Source organism: Wyeomyia smithii, chromosome 2, assembly GCF_029784165.1.
Source record: "Wyeomyia smithii strain HCP4-BCI-WySm-NY-G18 chromosome 2, ASM2978416v1, whole genome shotgun sequence".
In the NCBI taxonomy this organism is placed as follows: domain Eukaryota; kingdom Metazoa; phylum Arthropoda; class Insecta; order Diptera; family Culicidae; genus Wyeomyia; species Wyeomyia smithii.
In genome coordinates, this window is record NC_073695.1 from 8,884,480 (window position 1) to 8,907,852 (window position 23,373).

A 23,373-nucleotide genomic window follows, 5' to 3' on the forward strand; every position below is an offset into this window, starting at 1 on the left:
ATTAGTTCTCAACATGCATGCATATACATACAGTTACTGATCGGCCTCCATTTTTTTCCTGTGTGGACTCATCACTGCGACCAGAGATTAGATCTGTTGTGATATTGTTCAGGTATTTTCTGTACTCCGCACTTCATATTATTGGCAGTTTTGAAGTAAGTGATACGCTTATCATTCATATCCGTGCTTGTGTGTAAGTTTTACCTTTCCGTTTCAAGCTTACTACTCTACTATACCGAGCCTCTGTCCTTCCTAACATTATCGCCCAATTACGATTCCCTGGAGATAACTTTCATACGTTACTCACACCAGTTTTATTATAACAGGGACTTATTTTTGTTAGAAGTAGAGTCTAAAGAGACTAAAATTCAAACTAACGACCACCCGCTTATCAAGACGGACTCTGTAACCTTGCGGCTACGGAGCTCCCCTGATCGGCCTCCATCTAATGACACAGATTCGATTCCTCTTTCTGCTATTACCCCACCACTGTAGTAGATGTGGTATTTAAATGAAGTGTCCGCAATAGAATCAACTACCCACAGTCCGCGTCCTTCCGTTTTCGACCAACAGACCTCCTGGATAGCTGTGAAGTCCACATTTACCTTCCACAGTTTTCTGGGTTGTTCGTAGTAATTCATATTAGGTATATTTCCCTCACCAGATCTGCGATACCTAGTCTTCCGACCGAGTTTCCGTCTTAGATATAGCTGACAAGGCACCGCATGTCATGATTAAGCCGGCCTCTTCGGGTCAGACTCAGAGCTGTACACCGCCTCTAAGACTGATAACTTATTAATCGCGGTAAATCGCGTTGTTGATTGAAGATCTGGCGATAAAATCTCTTTTCAGCAGCTCTAGCTGATCGATATTATCCTTCACTCGGACGTGTAACGGCTTTAGCCAACATGTAATCTCTGGCGCGGTTCTTCTCATCCGTCGCTCGTTGAAACTCAGTGTCAAACCACTCATTGACTCTATTATAACAATATGTTTATGTCAATAACTTGCATTTACCACTGAAAAAACTCTCTGAAAATAATCAAAACAGCATCTGGGATCAATTTTTGGCTTCTGTACATCAGCTCGAGTACGGAAATACCCTTACTTACATTTCCAATCAGCGGCCGAAGTGTCCCTTGCTGTTCGAAGAAGTCGTCTCCATTCAATTCGATCCATGGCTGCAGCTCGCCAGCCATTTTGTCTGCGCAGGCCTCGGAAATTCCCATATTCGGTCATTTTAGGCTATTTTCCAGAGAGCGGAGGTTCTCATCTTGGATTTAAAAATGGCATGTGTAGTCAAGTTCTAGCCTCTGGGCATCATTCTGATACCGAAATTATTTATATCGTGTGGTATTCAACCATTTAGGGCTGTTCTCCAAACCCGGAATTCGCCATCTAATAATTTAAAATGGTGTAAATCGATTTTTGGCTTCTGTGTATCATCCCGATCATTTGAGGTTATTTTCTGGAAAAAATTGGTGAAAATGTGTGGGACTATCCCTCCCCCTCCAGAGTAAAGAGAGATGTCTAGACTACTTTTTTAGAGACTTAAATGAGTTTTCTCGAAAACATAACGTTGAAGCAACGAACCCACCGATCAATTACTATGCGATACTTTGACACACTTCTTTATACATTAGGGCCTCCAAAATTCACAGGAATGGTAAAAAAACCTCAATTTTTCTGAGGCAATCTCTAAGGAACTTTAGGGCCGCATATATTTCCTCTTTTGTCAACCAGTGATATAAAACCACTATAACAACATGTCTTGCTTTCAAAAACCTCCACATGCCAAATTTGATTCCTGTTAGTTGTCAAGTTATGTAAAAATTTGTTTTTAATTTGTTGCAGCCCTCCCTTCTAGAAGAGAGAGGGGTTTCGAGCCATCATTAGAACCTTTCCCGACGTCATAAACCAACCCGACAGATTGATTCTGAACTTTCCAAGTCTGCATGGTGCGGCAGGAAAAAATGCAAAAAAGTTTAAGCCTTTATACTGGGTCAATATGTAAAACTAACGACTTGTTTTCGTTAACAGTGTACTTGGTTACATGTATATTTAAGAGGTGCATCAAAATATCGGAATTATTTCATCGCAAATATGTGAAAATGTACGCCAAAGAAGCTAATACGAGTTCGCTGCTCGCCCAAAAGACGCCAAAGGAGGTGTCCAGGGCGTTTTTTGACCACAGTTTATTGCATCAAAAAGTCTCTACAGGATGATCCTAAGCTGCAAATTTTCGGAAAGTGGAGGTCTGCACGTACGGTAAACGTGATCCAATCGGTCCGCGTAAAGATTTCCAGATTCCTCACTATTCAGTTCGTTTCATCAGAAAACTTGCAAAGGAAGCCAACATATCACGAAGGAAACAGCTCCTTATTACGGAGCGGGAACAGAAGCTACGAGAGACTCTTTCGAAGAGAGTGCTTTTTTGTCGAAGGGCAAAATGATAATCCTGTTCTCTGTCGAAGGGCTTTTCAGCAATTATATTCGTAAAACTTTACAGACCGGTTCATTTCTCTGAAGATATTTCCGAACATTCCGGAAAAAGTGATATTTACGTTCCAAATCGAACATCGGGCGGATTCAATGATGTTTGGCTTGGTGGTGTCAAAGATGACTAGAAAAAGATACCTGACTTCCAGTTTTTTCATACATTTTGCCCACGACACCTTTACAACGGTTAGTGCTGCCATCTGACCATAGGGTAAAACGGTATAAAACGCCCCCCCCCCCCCTAAGCAAGAACGTCGATATTGCAGTTATGCTTATCACAAACAACCAATCTTTTATATAATTAAATACACCATTTAGTTGGTAATGCACTGCAATTGTTTTGCTTTGTAAAATATGTTGTACGAAATCGCTACATTAAAAACAAAAATTACATTCAAATCGCAGACTTTGAAATCTGCCGGGGCAAAACGCCCCAGATTCAGTATAATATGCCCCGATGCAGCTACAAGTGTTTGAATTAACTAAAATATAGAAAATTGATTTTTACCAATTGTGGCTGTAAGCGTCAACCAATTGAACAATTAACAACTAACCAAATTAATGACAAATCTTATTTTTAAGTCAACGTTTTTTTATTTTCTAATCAATTCATTTAAAACACAACCATTTTGTTTCTGTTGCAGCATGATTCTGCTTGATATTCTTTTTTTTATTGTAAAAAAAAAACAATTTTACTGGAAAAAAAACAAAGAAATTTGTTTGACAGTACCTTCGTCTTGCTTCTTTTTACCTGAAGTGAACAATTTAAAAAAGTGAAATATAACATCCAAGAGCATAACATCACTCTATATACAGTGCCGACACTCGTTTCGTCAACGTTGATAACCCTACTGGGTGGGTAAGGATGCTCATCGAAGACCCGTTCCAGCAGATCGAAAAACTGCACAACACTTCTCAGATTGAAGCCTCTTGCCCGTGCGATAGAAGTGTTTTCCGGTGTTCGAAGGGAAATGTTTGGATGACGCTGAAGACAACTTTTTAGCCAATCTGGCCCAGCTAGTTTGAGTTCCTTGTCAAATGGATGCGGAGGCCCATTTTTTTCAGCCATCTGATACGCTTAGCTTCGCATGTTCCAAGTCGTTGATCCGTAGAAGCATTGACGCATTTCGATCGCGTACGCGGCCAGCTGCTCCTCCTGGGGTGAGAATACTTTGGCGAAACTTCCCAGTCGAGCTAACTTTACATTCTCTGGATGTACCGTTGAATCTAAACACCGCCTCAAAGTACGTTTGAGAATGCCGTATTGGATTGCTGCTTGAGTTTAAGACAAACCGAGGTGTACGGCTTTCATGGTTCAGGACAGGATTAAGCACAAATAACGCTAGCTAAACTATATTATTTAACAAAAAACCTTACGTAAATGATGCTGAAAATTAGAGCCGAAGCACTTCAAACCAAAGTTGTTTTTTCTTTCTGTTTGGTTGCTAGTGACAACGTTAAACTAACATAGTATACTAGTTACATACATACACACTAGGGATTCTCAACATTTTCGTATTTTAATATTTGCATATTCCCGAAAAAAAGGACTGGGGCGTTTCGCCCAGGGGGGGGGGGCGTTGTATACCTCTTTACCCTACAAGGATATTGCCGTCGCACAGTGGGGCAAATTGGTCCGTTGGCGCGACAAAACCTCATAACTCCTTAACAGTTGTTTCCACAGTGTTCATAACTTCGGCAATGTTGTACACCATAAAAACATCTTATTGAAAAACGTTTTCAGGTAGCTTTTTTTCTACAGATGGCGCTGACATCTATCTTTTGAATAAATGGTGCTAGCCATTTTGTTTCTTAGGAAAAGTTTTTTATATCATCAATTGGCATAAAGTTGTCGAACATATTACAACTGTAGGACTGACCGTTAACGAGATAAAATTATTTTCATTATTCATAAATTCAAAATTTCAGTAATGAATTATAACTGGGACTTAAGTACATATGTTTCAATTTCAGATATATTCGAACTTTCGAGTCATTATGAAATGAATTATTGAAGGTTTGTAGTTGCCTTTGTATAGTTTTCTGTCAACCTATGATGTGTCATCATATTTGAGATAGAATCTAAAATATAGTTTTAATGTTATTGTTTGTGATAAAATGTTTCAAATAGGAACATTGTTCAATTAAAGATTAGTTGGTCATGTTTTCTTTCTGAAAGCTCCTCTTGTTTAATTTTATACCATTTAACATGAATACTAAACGCTTACTTTTGTTTAAAACACTGTTCACCCAATTACAAATTGTTCCCTAATACTAATAATTATTTCCGAGGGGTCTTAATACTACTGGACGTCAGTTTCGAAAGGCCCCCGAACACAATCATGGTCGTGTTGCATACATCGGCATTCAGCAAAGCGTATTGTAGAAAAAACATTGATACGGACATTGCTGATTGACGATTTTTTGCATGAATTGACATGAAAACAATCGTTGCGAAAACTCGAATTACTCGGTAAGTCGGCAGATCGACTTGAACTGTCCTACAGTACGGTCGCATTTTACCAACAGCTCGAGGCTAAGTCTTAGACTATCGAGAGATATTAAAATTTTGTTTTTCGCTTTCAACAGGCAATCTTTCTAAAAGTCTACCTGTTGAAAGGCAAAGTAACGAGTGTTTAGTGAATAAATTTGGTTTGAGATATTTCTAATTAAATTCTATAGTGAAGTGAAAGTGTAGTGAAGTTTTCCAGTTATGCCTGGAAAAAATAAAAAGGTCGCTTTGATGCGGCATCAAGGAAACGTGAGGCATCTCCTCCAAGTGACACTGAAATTTCGACTAACAGGTATAATATTCTTTCTTCTGTTGGGGATCTAGAATTCCAAACTTCTCATACTGAGCATAAAGCCGTTATGAAGAAGGTTAAAGTTCCAACTATTGTGGTATTTGTAGCAAATTTTAAAGCATTTCGATCAAAGCTTTCATCGTTCCTGTCGAATGTGAAAGTTAATTTTCAAATTGGTCGCCAAGGCGAAATTCGTATTTTGGCCGAATCTTTTGATGTCCATAAACATCTTTTACAGTATTTGAGTGAAAAGATGTATAAATTTTACTCTTTTGATGCCTAAAACGAGAGACCGTTTGAGGCTGTGTTGAAAGGTCTCTCAAATGATCAAAGTATTGATGAAATCAAAGATTGTTTGTCAGAATCACTTGGTTTTGCCCCCAACCAAGTAATTTTGATGAAACGAAAGGCAAATGCCAAAATTAATCAAACTGGAATACACCAGGAAAATTACTTAGTACATTTTGATCGTACCAAAGTACATAATTTAAAATGTTTAGAAAAAGCACGTGTTTTATTCAACGTGCGAATAAAGTGGGAAAATTTCAAGAGACATGGAGGAATCCATAATCTTACGCAATGTCGGAATTGTCAAGCCTATGGTCATGGAACTCGAAACTGCCATATGGCTGCAAAATGTATGATTTGTGGTGACACTAGTCACACGAAAGATATCTGCACCGTGAAAGAGATCACTAATAGTTTCAAATGTGTAAATTGTGGGGGAAATCACAAATCTAATTTCTTCAATTGTCCTGTAAAGTCAAAAATTATTGCTTCTAGACAACGTAGGAATTCTAAACAACCTGTTGTCAATGTGGGTAATCAAAAGACTTTCAGTACTGTTCAGGCATCACCAGCACTTTCATTAGCGGGTGTGTCTGTAGGTAATAATTTAAATTCAGATAACAAATTTCAGAAAAATAATCCTGTTCAGGCAACACCAGGCTGTTCATATGCCAGTGTCCTTACAGGTAATATTTCAAATTCAAACAGTAACAAACCATTCGTGCTTGGTGCTGAAAAGTCAGCCAGTATTAATTTAGGTAATCTAACTTCCGAAAAGATTGATTACCTGCAACAATCCATGCTGCAGCTAATGTCCGTTTTGTTGAACTGTAACTCAATGTACGAGGCTGTTCAAGAAGGTATAAAATTTACAACTAATATTGTTATGAAATTGAAATTCAGCAATGATTTTAAATAATGCTGTAAATTTTCTAAATCGGAATGCTCGCTCTTTAAAAGCGAAAGAGGATGAATTTTTCAATTTTTTAACAGTCCACGATGTGCATATTGCAGGTGTGACTGAAACGCTTTTAAAGCGAAATATTAAACTAAAAAAGAACCCAAATTTTATAGTCCATAGGTTTGATAGAATTGATGTTGCCAGTGGTGGAGCTGCAATAGTTATCCACCGTCGAATAAAACATCGTGTTTTACCCCATCTTGAAACCAAAGTTATCGAGAGTTTGGGAATTGAAATTGAAACAAGTATTGGCATTTTATTTATAGCCGCAGTGTATTTGCCTTTTCGATGCACTGGTGAGCGAAAAAATATTTCAAGGGAGATTTGTAAAAACTCACAATAAATAAATCTAAATTTTTAATCATCGGTGATTTTAATGCGAAACATCGATCTTGGAATAATGCTCAAAGCAATTCCAATGGAAAAATATTGTTTACTGATTGCTCGGCTGGATTTTATTCAGTTTTATTTCCAAATGGTCCTACATGTTATTCTTCTATTAGGAATCCATCTACAATTGATTTGGTACTAAAAAATCAAAGCCATTCATGCAGTGATTTATTAACTCATGCTGATTTTGATTCTGATCATCTTCCCATAACATTTTCTGTTTCCCATGAAACTATTTTAAATCCCACTAGATCTGTGTTGAATTATCACAAGACTAATTGGGATAGATATCGTTCTACGATCGAGGAATATTTGAATGATGATATTATTACAAAATAGTGCTGACATTGACAGAGCATTAGAAAATTTCCTAAGGCAAGAGTGAAATTTAATGCACCAATTATTGACAGTGAACTTCAACTTCTTATACGTTTGAAGAACATACGGAGACGTCAATACCAAAGATTTCGTGATCCTGCTTTGAAAATTACAAAAGAAAATTAAACATAGATTCACTCTCTTGCGAAATGAGAATTTCATGAGAGAAGTTGAACAACTAAAACCTTATTCAAAACCTTTCTGGAAGCTTTCGAAGGTTCTTAAGTAACCCTCGAAGCCCATTCCAGTCCTTAAAGAAGGTGATTGCATTTTTCAAACGAATGAACAAAAATCTCAAAAACTTACTCAGCAGTTTGAGAGTGTTCATAACTCCAATTTGAACGTAGTAAGTCCTAATGAAAATGAAGTAAACCAAAAGTATGTTCAGATCACCACTCAAGAATTTCTTTCCGAAGAGGTATTGGAGACAAACTTGAATGAGGTGCGAACTATTCTCAAAAAATTCAAAAACAAGAAAGCACCAGGAGATGATGGGATTTTCTATATCCTCATCAAAAGACTTCCCGAAAACTCTTTAAATTTCTTGGTAAAAATTTTTAACAGATGCTTTGCACAGGCACATTTTCATACGAAATGGAAAAATGCCAAAGTCACTCCAATTTTAAAACCCGAAAAGAATCCAGCTGAGGCATCAAGTTATCGACCAATTAGTTTACTTTCCTCTATTAGCAAACTTTTTGAAAGAATAATTCTTAATAGAATGATAACACATATTAATGAGAACTCACTTTTTGCAACTGAGCAGTTTGGTTTTCGCCATGGGCATTCCACTACTCATCAGTTACTTAGAGTAACAAATATTATTCGAAATAAAAAATCTGAAGGCTATTCGACTGGAGCTGCTCTCCTAGATATAGAAAAGGCATTCGACAGTGTTTGGCATAAAGGTTTAATAGCTAAAATGTCAAATTTCAGTTTTCCGCTTTACCTTATAAAAATGATACAAAGTTATTTAACAGACCGCACTCTCCAGGTTAACTATCTAAATGGTAAATCTAATAGATTGCCTGTTAGAGCTGGTGTGCCTCAGGGGAGTATCTTGGGCCCAATCTTATATAACATTTTTACTTCTGATCTTCCTGATTTACCACCAGGTTGTGAGAAATCTCTGTTTTGTGACGATACAAGCATTTCCGCAAAAGGAAAAAGCCTTCGTGTTATATGCGGTCGGCTACAAAAAAGTTTAGATATATTTTCTTCATACTTGCAGAAATGGAAGATTTCCCCTAATGCTTCTAGAACACAGTTAATTATTTTTCCTCATAAGTCAAGAGTTTCATTCCTCAAACCCACCCATAACCACGTTATTAAGATGAACGGTGTGGTCTTAAATTGGTCTGATCAAGTTAAATACTTAGGGCTAATTTATGATAAGAATCTTACTTTCAAGGAGCACATTGAAAATATCCAGTCAAAGTGCAATAAGTACATCAAATGTTTATATCCTCTTATCAACAGGAATTCTAGACTTTGTCTCAAGAATAAACTGTTAATTTACAAACAAATTTTTAGGCCAGCAATGTTATATGCAGTTCCCATCTGGACAAGTTGTTGTGCAACCAGGAAGAAGACACTTCAAAGGATTCAGAATAAACTTTTTAAAATGATTTTGAAGCGTCCTCCCTGGTTTAGCACGAACGAGCTATATAGGCTCACTAATGTAGAAACATTAGAAAATATGTCAAGCCAAATTATCAACAAATTCCGACAAAAATCGTTGCAATCCTCAATTGCAACGAATAGCTCACTTTGTAGTCAGTAAGATAGTTTTAAGTTTATTTTAAGTTTCGTTTTATTCTCTTTATTCCTTTTTTTTCTTGACAAGTAATTAATAATAATAATTTTCCTACAATTACATTATCTTAACTGCGAAAGCTAATAACATTCAATAATACTAAAAAGCGTACAAATATATATAATAGTGTTGAAATGTCACCATTTCTGGCAGAACACACAATACTAATTCTGAATAGATATTTTAGTACATAAATAAATCATTACAAACTCCCCCCTATTTAAAAAAAAAAAACTCGGTAAGTCGCAACTAGTAGCAGCTGATTTTTGGGTTAGTACTAGCCAATACCTTGTATTTTAGTACAATAATAGTGTCGTAGCAGAACAACGTAGAACTTTATGTTTTTCATATTGCCGAAAATGAGGAAAAATTACAAGAAAAACTTGTTTTACACACTATGCCTCCTACGAACCTATTTTCATCAAAACTGTCTCAATATCACATTACCTATTCGTTTTTACTCTGTTTTATGAGGATCATATGAGTTAGCTAATTAATTTCCAAGTATTTGCATGCCCTACTGGAAAATATCTGTGAAATTTTTTTCTTCCATTTTACAAGCCTTGTAAATTCTCACTTTCATAATATTATAGCACATTTTCTAAATTATTTTTCAAAGTGAATTATCATGATTTCCTGTCGATAACATGTCTACTGCAAATGCAAAGAAAATAAAATGAGGCATGAAAACTGAATTTTATTTTTTTTAGTTTTGTCGCGACTTTTCTGGGTTCTGCTCCACAGTGCGTCGTCATCAAATTACCAGTATACAAATTAGTTCGTCTTTCGTTAACGCGCAGCGACAATCGTGTCCGCTAGGCCGACATCACCAAAGATGTCCAACTTTTTGAAAATACCCTGTTCTATGACTTGTTATGTAATAAATTTTATACAAAAAAAAAATGTTTTTTTTTGTCTAGTTCTAACACTATCTTGTTTGCGTTTACACCAATTCCATATCATTCCTAACACCACAGCAACTAGTCATTCAGCAAAACTATGTTTTGCCAATTTTATCCAAATAATTCATTGCAGGAGCAAAACATCGTTTGTAGTAGAAAAGACAGTCACATCATCGAGCTCACTTTTAACTTCTTTGTTTTTCCATTCCTTTCATTAAAAAAAAAACAATCAAAGCAGTTAAGGCCTTTTGGAAAGCTTCTTTAGAAGTTTTTGCACAAAAGTTTAAAAATCTTTAGTAATTTTACCCGCTCAAAATATTCCTAAAAGTCATCGATAGAAACAGTGGTGATAAATCTATGCAGAATACCGGAAAATGTCGATTGATTTACTTGAAATAGAAACCTTTTCGAAGAATGTACCAAATAAATTGTTTGTAAAATTTGTCTGCACCATCAATCTCTTAGACTTCTTATTTCTAAGTTAATGTGCTTATGAAAATACCAATATATGAGCGCTTTTAGCTCTTTCGAAACTGAAAATAACCGCTTGGGTACAAAAATGGCATCGAACATCATATGGACATTCAATTTAGAAAGTTCCCATCATTTTTTTCATTGTGACATAAAAGCGAATTTTAATTTTAGACTGACAGTTTACGAACAAAAATAATCTTGCATCAGAAATATCGTCCACATATGTCCACCAATAAACTGTGAAGTGGATGACTCTTGGGGGATTTGTTCGGTTTGCTTCTATAATTTCCAAACAACTCAAACTATTGTAACCTCCACTACCAATATTATTATTGAGTCAGCTTTTACTAATAAAGACCATTGAAAAATATTAATGTTTAGGATGATAAAAAGCTAGTTAATTGCTAGCAATAATATTTTCAAGCAAATACCCATTCAAAATCAAACTGAATGAATAGTTGATTTTATGGTTTTTCAAACTAGGCAAGTTCTCGTATCCAGCAACAATTCAACACTTTCTTCGGAAATTTATGTTGCAGTCATGCATACAATGGCCGGTAACATCACTTACTCGCTCGTATAACAGCTAGGTAATGTGATCTTGGCAGGAAGACAACAGTAGTGTACTGCATCATACGCCAACCGGTAGTTTGATCGATTACGCTAGATAGATGACGCTATCAGCCGGCGCATAATTCGAGTCCGTATCGTAATGAACGCCACATTTATGGTATGTTGGTGGTATACGTTACGTACCGTGCGCCGAAGTGTATTGAAATGAATTCGAAAAATTAAGTTAATTACATTAGGTATGCCTGTAAAAGTTATGTCGTTTTAACATAATATCTATGAAAGCCAATTTTTTCGCTTTCATTCAAAACTCCAATTTCACCACATTTAACGGTACGATAACATTGTACCCGTCCGGTGCGTACGGTACGCGTAATTGAAAATCGATTGGTTTAGGATGTTGGCGGACTGGTGGTCGCGATCAGCGCACGCTTCTGGTGTAACGTAGTTCGTTTAGGAGCTTGTGGTTTGACAACTTGCATTAACATGCGAAACGATCAACTATTACAAAAAGGGTGCATTACGCGGCGGTTTGAGAAATCGCTATTGAACACGTCAATCGCGCTGGTAGAGATAGTCAGGGCCGATTGTCGAGCAACTAGTTTTGTTTGAGTAGGTAGTACTAGTTTGGTTGTCCAGTTGTATGTCACAATTTTTATTCACATTTTCGATTGCACCCACCTTACCCCAGCAGGGTAAATTTTCCATTCATGCAACAGTAGGTACATTAATGGGTGAAATGGAAATAACTTCTAATTTACGACTCGGACATCATTATCATACCATGTGGTGTCTACAAAGTAAAAGATTGCTACAGCATTAATGTAGTGCGCCACCGCCGACCAACGCCGACTTAACGAACAATAAGCAATTGATTTCAGCTATTTTGCACGTTCATAATGGCGAAACTTCGAGCGCCAAAACCAACCACCGCCGTATTTTCGCCATCAATTCGCGTTCGTCTTCTCTCTCGATTTCTAACCCACCCGGTGACTCGAACCGGCTATTGGGTAATCCCTATGTATTCAGTGCGCAGCCGTTGTGGAAGAGCCGTTGTTTGAGTTCCACCGATCTATTGTGTGAATGCATAAAACTTTGAAAATGCACAATGCCGTGATTGACGCCACCCAAGACGCTGCTGTCGGCTGATTCGGGTGGATGTAATTTCAATCGCGGTTTGTTGCTGTTGTTGTTGTTCATCTCGCGCAAGCATGTCACGAATGAAATGATGCAAAAATTTCCCATCAAACTGCCGCTGGCGCTGTGCTGCCGTCAACGTCGGCAGCGTCGCGAAGAGATTTGCAATTTTACTCTGACGCATCTGGGGTAATTACGTTTGACATGGTGGCGGCGCGGCGACCCGCAAGCAGAGATGCCAGACTTTTTTTTGGCAAGTCTGTATAATCCATAAAAATGTCTGTATAAGTCTGTATACCGCTGCGAAAAAAAGTTACCGATACATTGATACCTAATTATTTGTCGACCTGTCAGATTGTTTTGTTTTATTGCTTGTTTTGATTGTTCTTTTTCGAGTCTATCATAGTTGGTCGATTAATCGATAACTAATTTATCTTTTAAATCTAAGTAACACATAGAAGTAAGAGTCTTTCCCGTGATAAAAATCGTCGTTCGTCGTAATGTAGCTAAACTGATACATGATGGCAGAAGTCTCGCGGTTATAAAAATAGTACCTTCGAGGTTTGGGACATTTTAAGCAATTCTTCAACGTTGGATATTGCTCCGAATAGAACAAACGGTCTTTTCATCAATATAACCTGCATGGCAATCGATCGAGACAGTCAGCTGTTTGTTACTGGGAGCGAAACAGGCAGATTAGTGCCCACGGGGCCGATAAAAACCCCGATAGCCTGACTCGATTCCCGTTGTCATGATTTCACTCTCAAAAACGCAAGATTAATATGTTCAGCAAAGTGTTCAGTTCCTAGTTCACTTTTTCCAGCAACGGCTACAGTGACTTTTGGTTTTGTGTTCGTTTTTACAAACCATTATGTAGAATATCAGATATCTGTGTAATATCTGTATTATACTAAATGTCTGTATAAAATCTGTAGGCTTATGCGTGTCTGTATCGCAACACAGAAAGTCTGTATAATACAGATTTGTCTGTATATCTGGCATCTCTGCCCGCAAGTGCCAAATTGCGCAGCGAGTTCGATAATGGATTTTACGGTACAGTAGGTAAACTGACTTTTTGTATTGACTTATTTCTTTCTCTTGGCGCTTGCGAGGAAAATTAATGGCCAACGGTATTTTATTTTATTAAAAAAAACATCCTGTTATTCTTTTCTCAACCAGAGTGTGGAGTTGCAAATCTACCTCTTCATCAAGATTAAAGTGGCATAAACAATGGTCCAGAAACCAAATTTTGACGAAAATTTAGATCTAGAGCCCGATAGAAAAATTCTAGAGAAAAACTTTCTTTTTTAAAGTTGATTTCTGGACCATATTTGCAACCAGGGAAACACAAAATAGTTGTTCGGGACTAAATCTGGCGAACACGAAAAATGAAGAACCAGTTCAACTTATCAGTCATATTGCGAGAAAAATTACTAGAAACGTTGTCTTGGTGAAAGAACTTTTTTCTCTTCGCCATATGCGGCATTTCCGCCTTGGTATCAGTGTTCAATCAATCTAATAATGTACAAAAATATTATTTATGGATTGTTATGCTATGCACAAGGTAGTTTTGGTTTGTTGTTGCGTATTTGGGTGCTTCGGACGACTCTAACCATGCGAAAGTTAGGATGAATGTAACATCCAGTGTCAAATCACTGCAAAAATTCGTTGGTGTTTGTGATCAATTCGTCCCCTTAATGCTAGAACTAGATAACTCGAAATTTGTCGATTTTGAGTTAAGTATGCCATCATATTTATCGCGTCCAGCTCTATAACATATCCAAAACTCGTTGAAAAACGATTACAAGAAAAAAAGTTATTTATCAATTAAAAAACTAGATATCTCAACGAAAAACAAGCGTATTTTGTAATAAAGCTAAATAACTTGGGTTTTTGTTGATTTTTTCGTTGCTATAACGGGTCTGAAACGATATGGATGCATTTCATAAAATCTGAACCTTTAATAATTGCATTTGAATCGTCGTCACCAGAATAGGTCAAATTTTCAAACTCGTTTTTCTCGAAACGTCAATTTTCGAGTTACAATCGAATCCCTCTATAACGACACTTTTTATAGTGACAAATCTCGCTATAGCGACATTCTCAACAGTCCCTTCTGTTTTATACTAAAATTCTTCGTTTTACTGCGACATTTCGCTATCACGACCTTCCTCTATAGCGGTATACCAAAACTAATACTTGTCATTCTATATTGCGACAATAGTACAGTCGAATCTCTCTATAACGACATTCTCAACGGTACCTTCTGTTCTACATATGCAAACATTCTTCGTATTATTGCGACATTTCGCTATAACGACAGTCCCTTGCGATGTCGCTATAAAGGGATTCGACTGTATCTAGTTCTAGCATTAAGGGGACGAATTGTTAAGAAATGCGATCGAAATGCAGCTTCTTCCTGTGTCAACATTCATGAATGATATGACCAACGCGTTCCTCTGAGATGCCTACGGCCTTAACTCGCTCACTCTATTTCACTTTCACTTTTGACGTAGGACTACGTCTAACCGCACTATATCGAGATACATTCCGCGAAAACTAAAACCAAGATGTAACGTCGGAATGAAAGATTTCAAACGGTTATACTGATGTAACCACATGATGGATCACAATAATCAATATGTCGTTGGATTGATAAAATGATGGACAATTTTGTGATTCTTCAATTTTCATTATCACTTCATTGTTTAACAGTGAAAATTGAATAAAAGTTCAAGGTCGAATTTTCACCAACAATGTACCAATCATATGCGAGCACGCCTGGCACAGACTTCATGAATAGACACCAACTGCCTGCTGTGATATCCTGTATAGCAGTGGCAAAAAAAAATTTGACAGAATCTCCCCGTCCCAATAGGTCAACTAATGTTAGCTTCCATGAGCCTAGACTATTTTGATGTCTTGAAGGTGAAGCTTTTTCGGAAAGTTCGTAACCACCTCCACTATCAGACAGTATTACGTTCTGCTGTTAACAAATATCACGGTGCTCCCACAGACCGTTATTATAAAAAAATGCACCAAAGAATCTGAGAAAAGAATTCGATTTGTTATGACGTCCAGAATCTCTGGTCAAAACTTCAAAATCATCGTACGGTACATTTTTGAGTAAAACCCTTTTGAAGGTCGTAATGTGATATAAAAAAGACGAAATACTTATTGTAAAGCACGTTTTTCAACCACCATTTTATGAAATAACATCCAAATTAGTTTCAACACATTCCAAGGGTTATATTTAGAGACATTAGCAATTGGTGGAAAGATTTGTTTGAAAATCCCACAGTGCACAGTGGTCTAAACTCGAAAAATCGTGATCGTTTTAGATTTGACTGTGAAAAACTGATTTTATGTACTCAATGCCTTCAGCAAAATTATTCCATAGAACAAGGCCTTACTTCTGGCGTTTTTAGTTTTTTGATCAATCCACCTAACAGTTAGAACAAAAAATTAGTTTTTCTAATTTTCAATATACCAGATTGCTTCTTTTAGCAAAGTCATGAAAAATTTTAAAAGAAAAACAATTGCTGAATACTGCGATGTCCTAGCTGTACGTTGAACACGACAAAATAGAGCTTTTTGTGAAACACCCCTCCTTAAAATCAGTTTTTTGTCTATAATTTTGTCTGTAATGGTGTAATGGTATAACCCTTGGAATGTGTAGAAACTATTTTGGAAGTTATTTGGTAAATAAAATGGTGGTTTTTAAATCACTTTTTTTGTACTTCACGACCTTCGAAAGGGCATTACTCAAAAATGTACCGTACGATGAAATGGTGTACTCAGATTCTTTGGTGCATTTTTTTTTATAATAACGGTCTGTGGGAGCACCGTGAATATGTTAATGTTAATAAAACAGATGTCTTGAAAGAGAATTTGATGGCACAGGCACTCTACACTCTGCTTTTTTCAGATTTATTTAAATAACTGAATAAAGGGTATTTAAAAAACAACAAAAAACCAAAATGCACCGTACAGATCTTTGAATAGGTAGTTAAACGAGTACTGATGATTATATTTTACTAGCTAAATGAAGTGAGTCCCATATGACAATACTAGTTGCATCCCGCGTTGGCGGTATAGAAGAAAACGAAATTCATTTCATCTTGATATTGGAGTTCCGACATTAGTATTTGTATTTTTCCATTTTTTTTTTTTAATTAGCATTTGCAAGAAAATATTACTTTCCATAACCTTACTTGTAATTGAACAACGCTATGCAAACATTAATTGCTGAAGCTAATGTTGTGCATCACTCTAGCCCATTTTGTTTTCGAAGATAACAGTCATATAACTTTCAAATATGGTATCTTCGTTGTTCTTTGGTATCTTGAAACTGATCATTTTTTTCTGATTGATTCTGTATACTGATAAAATGTTTTAATTGACCTGAATTGAATGTTAACATGTTCATAAAATTTTATGTCAATTTCAAATTTTCGTTATTTTCGTTTCGTTATCGATATTTTTTCCACGAGCTTGTAACTGCAGGAAAAAAATTTATGTGAGCCAACTTCAACAAGACAAATAGATAAAGAAGGAAGTTTAATTTCTACTAAATCGTACTTAATTAAATATTTTATAGAAGGTTGCCTTTTCGCGTATTAGAGTAAATTCACTGTATTAGAATGAAAGGTATTCATCAATGGTCCAGGAACCAAATTTGGGAAAAATTTGGGTCTAGAGCTCTATAGCAATATTTTAGAGAAAAACTTTCTTCTACAAAGATGTTACATATGATAAAGCGCTTATTGAAAAAGTATCAAAAATTAGGGTGACCAAAATTTTCGATGCTATCAAGTATCTAACTTTTTTATTTTTGTAGATAGAAATCCTTGTTTTAAAATTTTATCGCTCCAATAACTTTTAGTTAATTTGTAAAAAAAAAGTTTTTCTCCAAAACATTGCAGAGCTCTAGACCCAAATTTCCCCCTAAATTTGGTTTCTGAACCATTGTGAATGTTAAAAAGAATATTTTTTCTTCTAAGATAGAGTGCTGCAAAGAAATAATCAAAATACAGACCCCAATCGATCTTGGCAACACGCCAGATTTTTTTCTGTTGCCAAAATCAAACCATGCCAATAATGAACGGTTCTTTTTTCATGACTTTTTTGACTTTTTAAATGGACCTTAACAGTAGAAATGGCCACCAATAAACTAGTTTTAGTTCCAAGTCGTTTAAGGTGTCGCTTGATGAATTTGGGCTGCCGACCTACATACTTGTTATTACCACCCGAACTAATTACCTTCCTTTTGGAAGATGTTGAGCTTAAATTGGTTAAAATAAATCAAGCAAACTACAAAAGTAAAACGAGCTCAAGTCAAACATAGCTTCAAAATTAAAATATAAAATTATTGTAGTCCTACGTCAACTATGCGGTCGTGTCTTGGATACCACCCTCCTACTATTTTATGGATATTTTCTGGCGTCACTACCTCATTTGGCCTTCCTGAACGTGGTGCATCGGTTGTAGAAACTCGGTCATAACGAAACTGAGCAGCACATTACGGTTGAATTACTGGAGCAGATGTTCCGTAACACTTATCAAGCCATTGCTGCACTCGACCAGTGTTTTTCCCATCAGGAAGCACTGCTCGATCAAAACAAGAGAATCACTGTTTTCCATGGTAACCAAAATAACAGAAGTAGCATTCAACTTTGGATTGGTAGAATCGGGCAACCTCAAAGTTTTTTTTATTTGCAACGCCATCTTTGTGTCAGCTCATGTAGTAGTATTTTAACGATCTCTCCCAGCCGAGCGTCAAACATGTGACAAATAGCTTGTTTTTTAACAGTATTTTGCTTAGAGAACAACTGGAAGGTAACCAAAACGATAGAATCAATTATAATTTCCTACCACCGTATCCAAAAATCCTGTGTACAGCTTGGCTGTAAACTATAAATAGAAACATTTTGAGCCTCTTAAAAACATTCGTGACTCGCCGTTTTACGCCACCAACTCCTAACGATCTTAATAACACCAGTAGCCCAGAAATGAAACGAAAGCAATCAGCCGAGAATTGCATAATTTGGCATACAGACACACAGTGGCTACTGCGTTGCCCAACCGTTCCCCAAATTGCCCACATCGTATGTGTGTGTGTGTGTGTACAGCAAAATACACAGGAATAGTCAAAGACGGCCAAACATGGTCACCGTAACAACCGATCATCATCATTAACTGCACATGTATGTATATATGTACGTGCTTGGAAGCACAGGCGGAAGCGTCAAAACAAAACCCGGCAAAACATGACTCACAGCAATAACAACAACGAGCTTATGGAGAAAAAAGTACGCTAGCCTCTTCGGAAATAACCATAACATAACCAAGTATCCATTATCAGTATTTCAACTAAGCGCAAAACAGCCTATTAAATACTAGCTTTGTCTGGTGTCTGACTTATGTCTATTTTTGCTTCGTTAAGTTATGAGCTTTGAATGCTTCGAAGGTGTACCAACCTACCACCTATAGGTAATATCACGACAAAGCGAATGGTTAACCAGCTGTCACAGTTGACATTTTCAGGTCAATCCATAGCGATACAAAAAAAAAGATGGTTTCGGTTGCATCATTTGCCACCTTAAAAGGCCACGACGTAGTTACTATGATGGGGTGAAGACGTCAGAAAAAAATATGGCGAACAGCATTTACTTTTGCGATAAAATTGATTTCATTCTATCGACGTATAACATTTTGTTTTCATAGGTAGAAATTTTGATGTAATATTCTGTCCGTCTCCGAACGCCCCTATGTTAGTCTCAGGCTGTTCGTTATAATAATCCTCACCGAAAGCCAGCCGGCTCGGATGCATTTGCCATGGCAAAGCATCAGAAAAAGAAATAAAAAGTGAACCTAGCAAAAGTGAAAGTGGTTATACCATACTCAAGATGAACCCCCTCGAAACCGGTTACAGCTTCCCTCTCTGCCATTTCGCTGTCGTCCCACCCGCTCCACCGCGTTGTTTGAGCTCTTAATTCTAGCACTAGTCATGTAACGGTACTTTTATAACATCTTCTCATCTCCCCGTTCTTCCCCAGGAACTCCCCAAGGCCCAAGCTTTGATTCAAGATCACCTGTCCGCTGACGAAGGCAATCTGCAGACCATTGACCGGGAAGAGAAACAGGCGTCGAAAAGACCAGAGGAACCGGAGAAGAAGGAAACATCCGAAAATGCAGAATCCGATGACGATGACGACTCGGCGGCCGATGGCGAGAGTGACGAGAGCGCGGACATGAACAGTAACCGGGTTCACATCAAGCTTCCACTGGATCTGAACCTCAGTGAACTCGCCCACGCCATGCTGAGAGAAAACCAAAAGTAAGAATTGCTAAGGGGACCCAAAAACAAACATAAACGAATAATCTTAACTTTGATTGGAACATTTCAGATCGAAAATGAACTGCGTCGTGGAGCGTCGCCGCTCGGAAGAGATGGTCGATTCGCCCTCCAAGACGATGCGGCTACCATTCGGAATGGAGTTTAACATGGAACCGAAGAAGCAGAAGGTCACCGGTGAACGTATTGCCATCTTCTGCGAAACCGGAAATGAACCAAAGTGAGTACTAGTAAAGTAGTAGACAAATCACATACTAAATCCAATTTAAATTAGGTCTTAATGCAATTCAAATCTGAACTGTGCACAAAAATGCGAAAATTTCACGAAAAGTATTTTTCATTAAAAAATAAATTCTTGTAACTTTTGTCCTTCCAGGAACGAAGACGCCGAGCCTGTCCGCCAGGTGCTGATTCCGATTCCCCCAGTGCGAGCTTTCGGCCCAATCACCCACCTCCCGCAGCAGATGCCACCGCAAACGATGATCCGCCAGATGCCGCGACCGATCTTCCCGATTCCGATCATGAGCCACCAGGGTCCCCAGATGCCCCCGATGCCAGCGCAGATGATGCAAGCCCCACACCCAGAAGGCCCCATGATGCGACCAAGCTTCCTGGCGCAGCCCCAGCAAATGATCCAGCCTCCACAGGGTCCCCAGCAGCAGGTCCAGCAGCCGCAACCGACCTTCCCCCAACAGATGCAGCCGCCACGCGCCGAAGTTCGCATCCAATTCCAGCGTATCCCCATCCCGGAAATGCTCCGACCCTTCCTCCCACCCCAAGTTATGCGCAACGGACCCGAACAGCCCGAGGTGCAGATCCGCGAAGTTCCACTTGAAATGGCTCTCCAGAAAGTTGGTTTATCCGCTGATGAACTGAAGGACATTCACGAAATCGCCGCCCAAAAATTCACCGAACAGCTGAAACAACTGATCGGAGAGATGGCCGATTCTGAGGAGAGCGAGGAGGAAACCGACTCTTATCGTACCACTCCCGCTCAAGAACCAGCTTCCCAACACTCCGAGGAACGGGAACTGCAGGAACAGCAACCACCACGCCCTCAGGAACCAGAATCTCAACCCCAGAACAACGCCGAGTCGCAGATCCTTCCCATGGGACGCTCCCAATATGCTCGCTCCCTGGTCAATCCGATCAATCTTCCCGGAAAAGTTGTAGAATCCAACGTTTCCGAGGAGGAACCAGAACGTCCACACTGTTAGTTTTGTAACATTTTTCAAATCTTCAAGAGTAAAACATGTTTTTTTTGTTCATTTTCAGACGTTCAACCACGGTCGGTCTAAAGGCAAAAAGGCCCGTACAAAACAGAACGCGCTAATGTTCCCCAAAAAACATTCCTGCACGTTTGCTCATGTGATTGTAAAAAAATGTGAAGAAGAGAAATTTATCACAAACTGTTGATGAGTATTAGCCTGCGGTAGCTTTCCGACAGACGAGGAGAAAATTTTAAGCATACATAGAATCTCAACCAGAACGAACGGCTTTCTCCAGAAGTTAAGAGGCAAAAAAACTGAAGTGTAAATAATTCGAAAAAGTCAGAGAAATAACCACCCTCCATCTGTAAGCAACAAAATGCCACTAAAAAAGCAACACACTGGAAACAGGCCTTCACCGGCTGGAAGTCTTTTTTATATAGTATTCTTTGAAAATTTTCCTAAGTAGCATTAGTAGAGTATAGTAAAGCAAAAGAGAATATATTGTTTGTAAAGATTTTTTAACGAACTTGACCGTAACATAAAATTTGGATTAGTATTAATCCAGCTAAATTTTACCATTTGAAGGAAACAAAGAAAAAAAACAACAATAAAAACGTTCAACATCAACGGTGCTGCGAGTTTTGACTGTTTAACCTACTTCATTCTAAGGGAAGAGCGGGTACTCAGATTCTACTTCCTCATTCTCAACACTGTTCTATGTAAAAAAATAAATTGGTTGTCTAGCATCTTGTTTCTTACACTTTATCTAGAATCAACGAAACCATAGAGCTCACCTGTCAAGCCATCTGATACTGAATGTATGCTTAATAGGGTGGGACAAAAAATAAATGTTAGCTCCCATGCACTTTTCGTGTTCCTTTTGGGTCCCATAACAACTGTGTAACTTTTCAGATCGATCGGTGAAACGCCCGATTTGCGCCCGATTTTTAAAGTTTCCATACGATTTTATATGGGAAAATTCACTTTATCAAAACTTATTCTCTTGAAATTCCCAGTTGGGTCCTAAAAATATATCGATTTATGATATTTGTAGGAAATTTTCCTGGAAAAAACTCTTCTAAAGACCGTAAGGCGCTACGTTGCTTGTAGAAACAGCTATTCACCCCAAACTGATTGAATGTCTGACGGACGGCTCACAATTGAAATTTTCCAGCAACACTGCTACAGCATTGCTTAAGTTACATAACCCATAACATAACCTCTAAAAAATTTGCACGCAGCTGAAAAAAAGCTTCAGAAACAGGAAATGACAAAAAAGTTCACTTGTAGTGACAACTGCTGTGGTGCACTTGTCTAGGCAAACAGCGAAATGTCACTTATTCAGATAACAGCGTCCCAAGTGACCTTTTCAATTCAATGACTAACTGCAAGGACATCCTGATACCGTATCAATAAAACTACGGTCAAAGCATGTTCGAGGTTCTTCCACAACCAAAGGCTTAGAGCTCGAACCATTCAAAAACCATATGTGACATGCATACAATTTTGTGATTGCTGGAACGGTAAATAATAACACTATTTTGATTATCATGGTCATAAAAGCGAAAAAAAAGTTGCCCAAAAGCTCAAACTGGAGAAAATGAAAGATCATAGCTTTTTAATCATTCCCATGAACTTTGGTGCCCCTAGTGAATGTACAAGTACGTCAAAAGGTCGCAGAGTAATTGCTCGCTGGGTTCGTCGCTTCTACGTTTGCTTACTGGAAAATTTATTCAAGTCTCGAAAAAGTCATCTTTGCTAGGGCACAAAAATTTACAGGAACGGTTGAAAAATATTCTTGCTTTTTTTCAGTTTGAGCTCTAAGGCAAAACCTGTGTTTATCAGTATAATCAACGAGCTGATTCATTTCTGTTTCATCGTGAATGTATTTCTGTTTTATCACGATCTTTGAAGGCTAAAGGTTTTCGCCTTCATTGTAGAACTATGAAAAGTCTTTAAAACCTTCTAAACCGAAATATCGAGGCTTTAATAGTTTGCTTCGTCAAAATAAACCTGTAAGCAGAATAGCATGCTAATTGCTTTTCAAAACCCTTATAAATTTAATTGAACGCCGAAAAGAAATTGTTGATTGAGATATGCTTCTCAGGACCTTTGCGAGAACGCAGCAACTTTTAGCATTTTTCAATTGTATTACGTATGGTGGAAGCGATATCAACGAAACTGCCTTGACCGTAATTTTATTGATATGGTTTCAAATGTCATTGAATTGAAAGGATTCTTGGGGCTGTTATCTGAACAAGTGACATTTCGCTTTTCGTCAAGACAAGTGATATTTCACTTTACAGCAGTATTCACATCAAGTGAACTTTGTTGTCGCTTTCCGATTGATAACATGCTATTTGTCGTTAAAAACCCTGATAAATTGAATCAAATGCCAAAAAGCCAGTTAAAAAAAATTAAAGATAACCTTACTGTGAAGCAGTCTCAGCTGCCAAAATTTTGTTTGGTAGAAAAGGGTGAACAAGTAAAAGGTTATGGTGTTTATTATGGGAGTTACTTCACGGTGAAGCCCTATTACGGGACTCACCTAAAAAAACGAATCAGAATTTGATTTACAAATCAAAG

At 37.7% G+C, this 23,373-nt stretch overlaps 1 protein-coding gene across 1 annotated transcript in view; it reads left to right on the plus strand.

Annotated features, from left to right (window-relative positions):
• The window catches only part of LOC129726094 (titin), a 65,359-nt gene extending 43,945 nt beyond the window's left edge, over nucleotides 1–21,414 (plus strand). Inside the window, exons 3-6 of the mRNA XM_055682713.1 lie at nucleotides 19,278–19,558; nucleotides 19,629–19,796; nucleotides 19,953–20,788; nucleotides 20,852–21,414. Of these exons, the coding sequence (XP_055538688.1) occupies nucleotides 19,278–19,558; nucleotides 19,629–19,796; nucleotides 19,953–20,788; nucleotides 20,852–20,874 (1,308 nt within the window). The 3' untranslated portion in view covers nucleotides 20,875–21,414. The remainder of the gene's footprint in view (nucleotides 1–19,277; nucleotides 19,559–19,628; nucleotides 19,797–19,952; nucleotides 20,789–20,851) is intronic.
• The last annotated feature ends 1,959 nt before the right edge of the window (nucleotides 21,415–23,373 follow it).